Below are 12,500 nucleotides of genomic sequence, written 5' to 3' on the forward strand. Positions count from 1 at the left end.
TCCTCCTCCTCCTGCGTCTCTCTCGCTCTCCCTCTCTCCGTCCGGCCCCTTACCCCCCCGCCGCCTCACCTGCCGCAGCAGCTCGCGCTCAGGACGTTCGCCGCCACGGCGACGAGCGAAGAACCTCACCATGCAGGGGTCAGCGGGGTCCGGCCCATGATGGGTCTGAACCAGGAGACTTCACTGAGAGCAGAAGAAGAGATGGACGAGGCCACGCCCCCTCTTACATCACAGCATGTTGTGACTGAGCCGACCAATCAGGATGCAGCTGGGGCAGTGACATCATCTCTGTCACCTTTCACCCAGTGAACCAATCACAGCCTGTCCTCAGGTCACGCTGACCACACACAGACGCTGCAGCTCACTTCACAATAAAAGCTCCTCAGTGTAGAGCTTTTACTGTGAAAGAGCAGCAGGAAGTACTTCACTGACAGGAAACAGGAAGAGATTCAGCCGGGACTGTTTATTTACCCACAATTCACTGCAACACGGACCAGAACCAATCAGAACCATCCAGAGTCACTGCACACCCCTGCTGTTAGCATCACCGTTAGCATCACTGTTAGCATCACAGTTAGCATCACTGTTAGCCTCTCTAGAGATTTACCGTTAGCATCACAGTTAGCATCACCTTTCCGCAGCCTGTGCTGCCCCCCTCCTCTCTAAGCCCCGCCCCTTCCTGACCCGTGCGCCTGTGTTTGTCTTCCTCCACGTTGTCACTTCCTGTTCTCTTTGTGTTGAAATCAGAATCCGGCTCCAGGTGCCGCGCCTGACTCTCCGTCGCCGTCTGAATCACGCACGGTGACCTCAGTTACCACGGTGAACTCGGTTACCACGGTGACCACGGTGACCTCAGTTACCACGGTGACCTCAGTTACCACAGTGACCTCAGTTACCACGGTGTACTCGGTTACCACGGTGACCACGGTGACCTCAGTTACCACGGTGACCGGTGGTCGGCGCCACAGTCGTCATTTAAAAGAAGAAGAAAAAAAAGGAGGCGCGCCCTGTCATACCTGTGTGGGCGTGGCCTGGCGGGGCGTGGCCTCGTCCTCTGGTTGGCTCCTGAAGTGCTGGTAACCAAGGTAACCACCTCCTGTCACTAACAGGAGGGGGAGGGGCCTGGGGCGGGGCAGGAAGCTGCGACCTGAGGGAGAGATCTGATTGGTCAAGAAGATCTGACACAGAGGAGGAGGAAGAAGAGGAGGAGGAAGAGGAAGAGGAGGAAGAGGAGGAAGAGGAGGAGGAGGAGGAAGAGGAGGAGGAGGATGGAGGAGGAGGAAGAGGAGGAAGAGGAGGAGGAAGAGGAAGAGAGAGGAGGAAGAGAGAGGAGGAGGAAGAGGAGGAGAGAGGAGGAAGAGGAGGAGGAGGAGGAAGAGGAGGAGGAGGAGGAAGAGAGAGGAGGAGGAGGATGATGGAGGAGGAGGAGCAGGAGGAGCAGGAGGAGGAGGAGGAGGAAGAGGAAGAGAGAGGAGGAGGAAGAGGAGGAGGAGGAAGAGGAAAAGGAGGAAGAGGAGGAGGAGGAAGAAGAGGAGGAAAGGAGGAGGAGGAAGAGGAGGAGGAGGAAGAGGAGGAAGAGGAAGAGGAGGAAGAGGAAGAGGAGGAAGAGGAGGAAGAGGAAGAGGAGGAGGAAGAGGAGGAAGAGGAGGAAGAGGAGGAAGAGGAGGAGGAAGAGGAGGAAGAGGAGGAAGAGGAGGAGGAAGAAGAGGAGGAAGAGGAGGAAGAGGAGGAGGAAGAGGAAGAGGAGGAAGAGGAAGAGGAGGAAGAGGAGGAGGAAGAAGATGAGGAAGAGGAGGAAGAGGAGGAGGAAGAGGAAGAGGAGGAAGAGGAGGAGGAAGAGGAAGAGGAGGAGGAGGAGGAGGAGGAAGAGGAGGAGGAAGAGGAGGAAGAGGAGGAAGAGGAGCAGACTCACCGCTGCTTTTCTGTCTGATGATGAATTTCAGAGAAACTCTGGAAAAAAATGAAATCTTTAAAAATCAGCGAAGAAACTTTTATTATTTATTAAAATATTAAAATATATGTTTTTATATTATTAATAAATATAAATATAAATGTTATTATAATGTATTAATATATATAAATAAATATAAATGTTATTATAATATATTAATATATAAATAAATATATTAATAATATAATAATTAAATATACAAAGTTATTTATATTATTATGTTTAATTATTCTTGTTTTCAGGGAAACAGAAAAATAAAAATAATAATAAAAATAATATTTTAATGTTTCTTTTTCTCTCATGATGAGAGCCGATGGACTCATCTGGCAACCAACCAACCTGAACCTGGCAACCACCCTGAACCTGGCAACCACCCTGAACCTGGCAACCACCCTGAACCTGGCAACCACCCTGAACCTGGCAACCAACCTGAACCTGGCAACCAACCTGGCAACCAACCACCCTGAACCTGGCAACCAACCTGAACCTGGCAACCACCCTGAACCTGGCAACCAACCTGAACCTGGCAACCAACCACCCTGAACCTGGCAACCAACCTGAAACTGGCAACCACCCTGAGCCTGGCAACCACCCTGAACCTGGCAACCACCCACCCTGAACCTGGCAACTAACCTGAACCTGGCAACCACCCACCCTGAACCTGGCAACCAACCTGAACCTGGCAACCAACCTGGCAACCACCCACCCTAAACCTGGCAACCACCCACCCTAAACCTGGCAACCACCCTGAACCTGGCAACCACCCTGAACCTGGCAACCACCCTGAACCTGGCAACCAACCTGAACCTGGCAACCACCCTGAACCTGGCAGGCAACCACCCTGAACCTGGCAACCATCCACCCTGAACCTGGCAACCACCCTGAACCTGGCAACCACCCTGAACCTGGCAACCACCCTGAACCTGGCAACCACCCTGAACCTGGCAACCAACCACCCTGAACCTGGCAACCACCCTGAACCTGGCAACCACCCTGAACCTGGCAACCACCCTGAACCTGGCAACCAACCTGAACCTGGCAACCACCCTGAACCTGGCAACCACCCTGAACCTGGCAACCAACCACCCTGAACCTGGCAACCACCCTGAACCTGGCAACCACCCTGAACCTGGCAACCACCCTGAACCTGGCAACCACCCTGAACCTGGCAACCAACCACCCTGAACCTGGCAACCACCCTGAACCTGGCAACCAACCTGAACCTGGCAACCAACCACCCTGAACCTGGCAACCACCCTGAACCTGGCAACCACCCTTAACCTGGCAACCAACCACCCTGAACCTGGCAACCACCCTGAACCTGGCAACCAACCACCCTGAACCTGGCAACCAACCTAAACCTGGCAACCAACCTAAACCTGGCAACCAACCTGAACCTGGCAACCACCTTGAACCTGGCAACCACCCTGAAACTGGCAACCACCCTGAAACTGGCAACCACCCTGAACCTGGCAACCACCCTGAACCTAGCAACCACCTTGAACCTGGCAACCACCCTGAACCTGGCAACCACCATGAACCTGGCAACCAACCTGGCAACCACCCTGAACCTGGCAACCAACCTGGCAACCACCCTGAACCTGGCAAACACCCTGAACCTGGCAACCACCCTGAACCTGGCAACCACCCTGAACCTGGCAACCAACCTGAACCTGGCAACCACCCTGAACCTGGCAACTAACCTTGCAACCACCCTGAACCTGGCAACCAACCTGGCAACCACCCTGAACCTGGCAACCACCCTAAACCTGGCAACCAACCTGGCAACCACCCTGAACCTGGCAACCAACCCGAACCTGGCAACCACCCTGAACCTGGCAACCAACCTGGCAACCACCCTGAACCTGGCAACCAACCTGAACCTGGCAACCACCCTGAACCTGGCAACTAACCTGGCAACCACCCTGGCAACCACCCTGAACCTGGCAACCACCCTAAACCTGGCAACCACCCTGAACCTGGCAACCACCCTGAACCTGGCAACCAACCTGAACCTGGCAACCACCCTGAACCTGGCAACCAACCAACCTGAACCTGGCAACCACCCTGAACCTGGCAAAAACCCAATTCGTCACATCCGGCTCAGGAAACCTGAACCGGATGTCTCCTGTGTGCGAGTGTGACGTCACAGAGGCGGTTAATTGAACACGAACGTGAACGGAGTCTGGTGACGTCACAAACACGAGAAACACGTCACAAATAATACAACGCACTTAAAACAATACACGGAAATAAAAACAATGAACTGTTATTAAACATTATTAAACATGTGTCATAAATACCTCTGAGTCACTCCGCACACCCTCCGCAGGGCCGCCGCCATGTTGTTTGTAGAAGTGACGTAATGACGTCGTGCGTCACAGTGATCCTCCACTTGATTGGGCCCTGAGTGTCAGGTGACAACCAAGGCTAAGAAACAAGGCTGGGACACGACAACCAAGGCTAAGAAACAAGGCTGGGACACGACAACCAAGGCTAAGAAACAAGGCTGGGACACGACAACCAAGGCTGAGAAACAAGGCTGGGACACGACAACCAAGGCTAAGAAACAAGGCTGGGACACGACAACCAAGGCTAAGAAACAAGGCTGGGACACGACAACCAAGGCTAAGAAACAAGGCTGGGACACGACAACCAAGGCTAAGAAACAAGGCTGGGACACGACAACCAAGGCTAAGAAGCAAGGCTGGGACACGACAACCAAGGCTAAGAAACAAGGCTGGGACACGACAACCAAGGCTAAGAAACAAGGCTGGGACACGACAACCAAGGCTAAGAAACAAGGCTGGGACACGACAACCAAGGCTAAGAAACAAGGCTGGGACACGACAACCAAGGCTAAGAAACAAGGCTGGGACACGACAACCAAGGCTAAGAAACAAGGCTGGGACACAACTTTGACTCAATAATAATAATAATAATAGTTTAATAATAATAATAATAATAAAACAACTTGAGTAATGAGATGAATTCTCTCTTTTATACTTTAAACATATTTCATCATCAACAGTGATTCATTAATAAACAGTTTATTTCACATTTACACTTTTTACATTTTCTTTTTTCACATTTTTCATTTTTCACTTTAAACTTTTCCTGTTGCATCTGAATTCACATTTAACTGAGAACAATATTCATAAATATATTTATTACAAACTAATATATGTAAATATATAAATATATATCATCTATACAGAGTTATTATACATTTATAATCATATAAACTGAACTGGCTCAAAACGTTTCAAACAAATAAACATTTATATAATAAAGATAAATATATTCATAATAAATAAGATATATATATTTTCACTTTCAAAATAAGACATTTGGGCAAAAATTACAGGAAGTTATATCCTAACCTTCAAAATAAAAGCCAGCACAACACTGTGTCTAATGAGGTATTTCACAATAAAGGTCTTTCACATTTATTACTCAGGAACTTTTGTCATACCCTTCAGAATAAAAGCCTTTCTTTTTCTATTGCACTTTTCAAAATAAAAGCCTGACATTGAGAAACAGCAGCTTTAAAGACGATGACGTCATTTTTCCTCACGTTTTCACTCATCACCAGCTGTTCAAGTCCTTCACAATAAAAGCCTGAGCTAACAATTTAGTACATTTTCAAAATAAAAGCACGGAAAATAATTCTGGTCCACATTAAAAACAACAGAAGAATCAATAAATATTATTTATTTAAATAAAAGTGTAAAATATTTTATTATAAATTATTAAAGATCAAAGACTTTCACTGCGGCAGGTTGGTGAGCAAATTACCCACAATGCTCGGCACCTGCAGGCCCGTCGCTATGGAGATACCACCGCACCACACCTGCAACACAGTGTTACGACATTTAGTACCAAGACGCAGCGATGCAGTGTTACAGTGTCACAGTGGTGCAGTGTTGCAGTGGTGCAGTGTTACAGTGTCACAGTGGTGCAGTGTCACAGTGGTGCAGTGTCACAGTGGTGCAGTGTCACAGTGGTACAGTGTTACTGTGTCACAGTGGTGCAGTGTTACTGTGTCACAGTGGTGCAGTGTTACAGTGGTGCAGTGTCACAGTGGTGCAGTGTCACAGTAGTGCAGTGTCACAGTGTTACTGTGTCACAGTGGTGCAGTGTTACTGTGTCACAGTGGTGCAGTGTTACAGTGGTGCAGTGTCACAGTGTCACAGTGGTGCAGTGTTACAGTGGTGCAGTGTCACAGTGTCACAGTGTCACAGTGGTACAGTGTTACTGTGTCACAGTGGTGCAGTGTTACTGTGTCACAGTGGTGCAGTGTTACAGTGTCACAGTGGTGCAGTGTCACAGTGGTGCAGTGTCGCATCGGTGCAGTGTCACAGTGTCACAGTGGTGCAGTGTTACAGTGGTGCAGTGTCACAGTGTCACAGTGGTACAGTGTTACTGTGTCACAGTGGTGCAGTGTTACTGTGTCACAGTGGTGCAGTGTCACAGTGGTACAGTGTCACAGTGGTGCAGTGTCACAGTGTCACAGTGGTGCAGTGTTACAGTGGTGCAGTGTCACAGTGGTACAGTGTTACTGTGTCACAGTGGTGCAGTGTTACTGTGTCACAGTGGTGCAGTGTTACTGTGGTATGTTACAGTGGTGCAGTGTCACAGTGGTGCAGTGTTACTGTGGTATGTTACAGTGGTGCAGTGTCACAGTGGTGCAGTGTTACTGTGGTATGTTACAGTGGTGCAGTGTCACAGTGGTGCAGTGTTACTGTGTTGCAGTGGTGCAGTGGTACAGTGTTACTGTGGTATGTTACAGTGGTGCAGTGTCACAGTGGTACAGTGTTACTGTGTCACAGTGGTGCAGTGTTACTGTGGTGCAGTGTCACAGTGGTACAGTGTTACTGTGTCACAGTGCTGCAGTGTTACTGTGGTATGTTACAGTGGTGCAGTGTCACAGTGGTGCAGTGTTACTGTGGTATGTTACAGTGGTACAGTGTTACTGTGTCACAGTGGTGCAGTGTTACTGTGGTATGTTACAGTGGTGCAGTGTCACAGTGGTGCAGTGTTACAGTGGTGCAGTGTTACTGTGTCACAGTGTTACAGGGGTACAGTGTTACTGTGGTGCAGTGTTACAGTGGTGCAGTGTTACAGTGTTACAGTGGTGCAGTGTTACTGTGGTGCAGTGTCACAGTGGTGCAGTGTTACAGTGGTGCAGTGTTACTGTGGTATGTTACAGTGGTGCAGTGTTACTGTGGTATGTTACAGTGGTGCAGTGTCACAGTGGTGCAGTGTTACTGTGTCACAGTGGTGCAGTGTTACTGTGGTATGTTACAGTGGTGCAGTGTCACAGTGGTGCAGTGTCACAGTGGTGCAGTGTTACAGTGTTACAGGGGTACAGTGTTACTGTGGTGCAGTGTTACAGTGGTGCAGTGTTACAGTGGTGCAGTGTTACAGGGGTACAGTGGTGCAGTGTCACAGTGGTGCAGTGTTACAGTGGTGCAGTGTTACAGGGGTACAGTGTTACTGTGGTGCAGTGTCACAGTGGTGCAGTGTTACAGTGGTGCAGTGTTACAGTGGTGCAGTGTTACTGTGTTACAGTGTTACAGGGGTACAGTGTTACTGTGGTGCAGTGTTACAGTGGTGCAGTGTTACAGTGGTGCAGTGTTACAGTGTTACAGTGGTGCAGTGTTACAGGGGTACAGTGTTACTGTGGTGCAGTGTCACAGTGGTGCAGTGTTACAGTGGTGCAGTGTCACAGTGGTGCAGTGTTACTGTGTTACAGTGGTGCAGTGTTACAGTGGTGCAGTGTTACTGTGGTGCAGTGGTGCAGTGTTACAGTGGTGCAGTGTTACAGTGGTGCAGTGTTACTGTGGTGCAGCGTCACAGTGGTGCAGTGTCACAGTGGTGCAGTGTTACAGTGGTGCAGTGTTACTGTGTCACAGTGTTACAGTGGTGCAGTGTCACAGTGGAACAGTGTGTGTGGTACTGACAGTGAAGGCGGGGACGAGCGGCTGGCTGAACTTTGTTTTGAAGGAGTGAAGAAGACGAAGTCGATCGACGTCGAAGAAAAACAAATCTCCTGAAACACGAACGGAATAAAAACATCGTTGTTCTTTTAAAACTTCTGTTTTTATAAAAAAGTGTTTGAACTTTAATGTTTCATCTTTTTCCACAAACGTTCTTATAAACTTAGAAACTCTGCGTCCGCAGGTTCGAGTCCAGGACGCGTGTTCAGCTGGAAATGACATAAACATGTGACCCCAGAGTGGCGTTGCTCGTACCGTGGTCGTAGTCGCAGTAGATCCCGATTCGCTGAGGCAGCGGCCAATCCAGCGCCTTCGCCCGGTTGTTGTGCTTCGCGGCGAGCGAGCTCTGCAGCCATTGGCTGCCGTGGAGACACCAGGAGCCGGCACCTTTCCCTAATTGGTCGAAGCGGCCCAGGCTGGCCCGATAGGCCACGCCCACGCTGAAGGACTTCCAGTCAGAGAGGGGGCGGACCTCCCAGTAGTGACCGCCGCCGCCGCCGCCGCCGCCGCCGCCGCCGATCTCCTGGTCGCCTGGAGACGGGAAATGTTTTAAAACCAGGAAACAGAAGATTTTGTTTATGTGAAGAAAAATATCATTAAAATAAATACGTCTGTTTGAACCTTCAAAATAAAGTTCCTGTAGATTAAACACTGTTTGTTTCTGTACCTTCAAAATAAAGTTCCTGTGGATTAAACACTGTTTGTTTCTGTGCCTTCAAAATAAAGTTCCTGTAGATTAAACACTGTTTGTTTCTGTACCTTCAGAATAAAGTTCCTGTAGATTAAACACTGTTTGTTTCTGTACCTTCAGAATAAAGTTCCTGTAGATTAAACACTGTTTGTTTCTGTACCTTCAAAATAAAGTTCCTGTGGATTAAACACTGTTTGTTTCTGTACCTTCAGAATAAAGTTCCTGTAGATTAAACAATGTTTGTTTCTGTACCTTCAAAATAAAGTTCCTGTAGATTAAACCCTGTTTGTTTCTGTACCTTCAGAATAAAGTTCCTGTAGATTAAACCCTGTTTGTTTCTGTACCTTCAGAATAAAGTTCCTGTAGATTAAACCCTGTTTGTTTCTGTACCTTCAAAATAAAGTTCCTGTAGATTAAACCCTGTTTGTTTCTGTACCTTCAGAATAAAGTTCCTGTAGATTAAACACTGTTTGTTTCTGTACCTTCAAAATAAAGTTCCTGTAGATTAAACCCTGTTTGTTTCTGTACCTTCAGAATAAAGTTCCTGTGGATTAAACCCTGTTTGTTTCTGTACCTTCAGAATAAAGTTCCTGTAGATTAAACACTGTTTGTTTCTGTACCTTCAAAATAAAGTTCCTGTAGATTAAACCCTGTTTGTTTCTGTACCTTCAGAATAAAGTTCCTGTAGATTAAACCCTGTTTGTTTCTGTACCTTCAGAATAAAGTTCCTGGGGGTTAAAGTGTAAATGTACCCAACACTGTGTACGAGTCTCCAGCGAATCGGTCGCGTCCTCGACTTCCTGTCGTCTTGTTGGGCGACGGCGTGGCGCTCCGGCTGCAGACGAGAGACAACGTTGAGACAAACTCCAGAGGGTCAAAGTGTAAACGAGGCGAAGGTCGATGGCGTTGAGCCGAAGCACGATGAGAAACTTTCATCACGTTAAACACGTTAACATGTGGTCGTATAAACACAGGATGTGATGTCAGCGGGCGTGAGTGGCGGCATGGAGCGAGAAATGGCGGATGGAGGAAGTGATGACACGGCGGTTGCCATGACAGTTTCTACCTGAGCGCGGCGAAAGGACGCGGTATGGAGACTGAAGAGGGACAAAAACAGGTTACAACACAACTCCCATGATGCTCAGCGGCAGCTTCAAACACTGTGACATCATCAGTGACATCATCAGCGACGCGCCCTCACCTGCTCTTACTCTCTCTGGCCCTCAGGCGCGGGTCGTGACCTTTGACCCCCTGAGGCTCCCAGGTCACCGTGGCGCCCTCAACCTTCAGCTCAGCGTGCGCCGACGCCGCGTCGAAGCCAAAGTTATACGCTGCAGGAGAAGAAGAAGAAGAAGTTACACGCTGCAGGAGAAGAAGAAGAAGAAGAAGTTACACGCTGCAGGAGAAGAAGAAGAAGAAGAAGTTACACGCTGCAGGAGAAGAAGAAGAAGAAGAAGAAGAAGAAGTTACACGCTGCAGGAGAAGAAGAAGAAGAAGAAGAAGAAGAAGAAGAAGAAGTTACACGCTGCAGGAGAAGAAGAAGAAGAAGAAGTTACACGCTGCAGGAGAAGAAGAAGAAGAAGAAGTTACACGCTGCAGGAGAAGAAGAAGAAGAAGAAGTTACACGCTGCAGGAGAAGAAGAAGAAGAAGAAGTTACACGCTGCAGGAGAAGAAGAAGAAGAAGAAGAAGAAGAAGTTACACGCTGCAGGAGAAGAAGAAGAAGAAGAAGAAGAAGAAGAAGAAGAAGTTACACGCTGCAGGAGAAGAAGAAGAAGAAGAAGAAGAAGAAGAGACCTCACCTCTGGTCTCCATGGCGACGGGCTCAGAGAACTCGCCAGCGGCCATTTTGTTTCGCGCTCGAACTCGAACGACGACGAAGTTTGAGTCGAACTTCAGACCTGAAACATTAAAATCACCTTTCAGCCTGGGGAGGACCAGGACCAGGACCAGGACCAGGACCAGGACCAGCACCAGGACCAGCACCAGGACCAGGACCAGCACCTGGACCAGGACCAGGACCAGGACCAGCACCAGGACCAGGGCCAGCACCAGGACCAGGACCAGGACCAGCACCAGGACCAGGACCAGCACCAGGACCAGGACCAGCACCAGGACCAGGACCAGCACCAGGACCAGGACCAGGACCAGCACCAGGACCAGCACCAGGACCTGGACGAGCACCAGGACCAGCACCAGGACCAGGACCAGCACCAGGACCAGCACCAGCACCAGGACCAGCACCAGGACCAGCACCAGGACCAGGACCAGGGCCAGGACCAGCACCAGGACCAGCACCAGGGCCAGGACCAGGACCAGGACCAGCAGCAGGACCAGGACCAGCACCAGCACCAGGACCAGGACCAGCACCAGGACCAGGACCAGGACCAGCACCAGGGCCAGGACCAGCACCAGGACCAGCACCAGGACCAGGACTAGGACCAGGACCAGCACCAGGACCAGCACCAGGACCAGCACCAGCACCAGGACCAGCACCAGCACCAGCACCAGGACTAGGACCAGCACCAGGACCAGGACCAGCACCAGGACCAGGACCAGGACCAGGACCAGGGCCAGGACCAGGACCAGGGCCAGGACCAGGACCAGGACCAGGACCAGGGCCAGCACCAGGACCAGGACCAGTTCCAGCACCAGGACCAGGGCCAGGACCAGCACCAGGACCAGCACCAGGACCAGCACCAGGACCAGCGCCAGGACCAGCACCAGGACCAGGGCCAGGACCAGGACCAGGACCAGGACCAGCACCAGGACCAGCACCAGCACCAGGACCAGGACCAGCACCAGCACCAGGACCAGGACCAGGACCAGCACCAGGGCCAGGACCAGCACCAGGACCAGGACTAGGACCAGGACCAGCACCAGGACCAGCGCCAGGACCAGCACCAGCACCAGGACCAGCAACAGGACCAGCACCAGCACCAGGACTAGGACCAGCACCAGGACCAGCACCAGGACCAGGACCAGGACCAGGACCAGTGCCAGGACCAGGACCAGGACCAGGGCCAGGACCAGGACCAGCACCAGGACCAGTTCCAGCACCAGGACCAGCACCAGGACCAGCACCAGGACCAGCACCAGGACTAGGACCAGCACCAGGACCAGGACCAGGCTGGACCAGGACCAGGCTGGACCAGGACCAGGACCAGGACCAGCACCAGGACCAGCACCAGAACCAGGACCAGGACCAGGACCAGGACTAGGACCAGCACCAGGACCTGGACCAGGGCCAGCACCAGGACCAGCACCAGGACCAGGACCAGCACCAGGACCAGCACCAGGACTAGGACCAGCACCTGGACCAGGACCAGGACCAGGGCCAGGGCCAGGACCAGCACCAGGACCAGGACCAGCACCAGGACTAGGACCAGGACTAGGACCAGCACCAGGACCAGCACCAGGACCAGCACCAGGACTAGGACCAGGACTAGGACCAGCACCAGGACCAAAAAAGACGTTAAACCCTGACCTCACTCTTGACCCCTGACCTCACTCTTGACCCCTGACCTCACTCTTGACCTCTGACCTCACTCTTGACCCCTGACCTCACTCTTGACCCCTGACCTCACTCTTGACCCCTGACCTCACTCTTGACCCCTGACCTCACTCTTGACCTCTGAACCCTGACCTCACTCTTGACCTATGACCTCACTCTTGACCTCTGTACCCTGACCTCACTCTTGACCCCTGACCTCACTCTTGACCTCACTCTTGACCTCTGACCTCACTCTTGACCTCTGACCTCACTCTTGACCTCTGTACCCTGACCTCACTCTTGACCCCTGACCTCACTCTTGACCCCTGACCTCACTCTTGACCCCTGACCTCACTCTTGACCT

General features: G+C 50.9%; 2 protein-coding genes across 2 annotated transcripts in view; both read right to left on the reverse strand.

Annotated features, from left to right (window-relative positions):
- pisd (phosphatidylserine decarboxylase) overlaps positions 1-4,296 on the reverse strand; it is a 9,881-nt gene extending 5,585 nt beyond the window's left edge. The window contains exons 1-3 of the mRNA XM_083930457.1: positions 4,255-4,296; positions 1,913-1,950; positions 1,017-1,147 (exon numbers count right to left, since the gene is read on the reverse strand). Coding sequence (XP_083786583.1) covers positions 1,017-1,147; positions 1,913-1,950; positions 4,255-4,295 — 210 coding nt within the window. The 5' untranslated portion in view covers position 4,296. The remainder of the gene's footprint in view (positions 1-1,016; positions 1,148-1,912; positions 1,951-4,254) is intronic.
- A 923-nt stretch (positions 4,297-5,219) lies between these two features.
- The window catches only part of LOC310958351 (FSD1-like protein), a 10,041-nt gene continuing 2,760 nt past the window's right edge, over positions 5,220-12,500 (reverse strand). The window contains exons 8-13 of the mRNA XM_083929254.1: positions 10,446-10,544; positions 9,846-9,975; positions 9,397-9,479; positions 8,209-8,484; positions 7,918-8,006; positions 5,220-5,804 (exon numbers count right to left, since the gene is read on the reverse strand). Coding sequence (XP_083785380.1) covers positions 5,721-5,804; positions 7,918-8,006; positions 8,209-8,484; positions 9,397-9,479; positions 9,846-9,975; positions 10,446-10,544 — 761 coding nt within the window. The 3' untranslated portion in view covers positions 5,220-5,720. The remainder of the gene's footprint in view (positions 5,805-7,917; positions 8,007-8,208; positions 8,485-9,396; positions 9,480-9,845; positions 9,976-10,445; positions 10,545-12,500) is intronic.

The sequence above is a fragment of the Echiichthys vipera genome (genome assembly GCF_963691815.1).
Source record: "Echiichthys vipera genome assembly, chromosome: 16".
NCBI lineage: Eukaryota > Metazoa > Chordata > Actinopteri > Perciformes > Trachinidae > Echiichthys > Echiichthys vipera.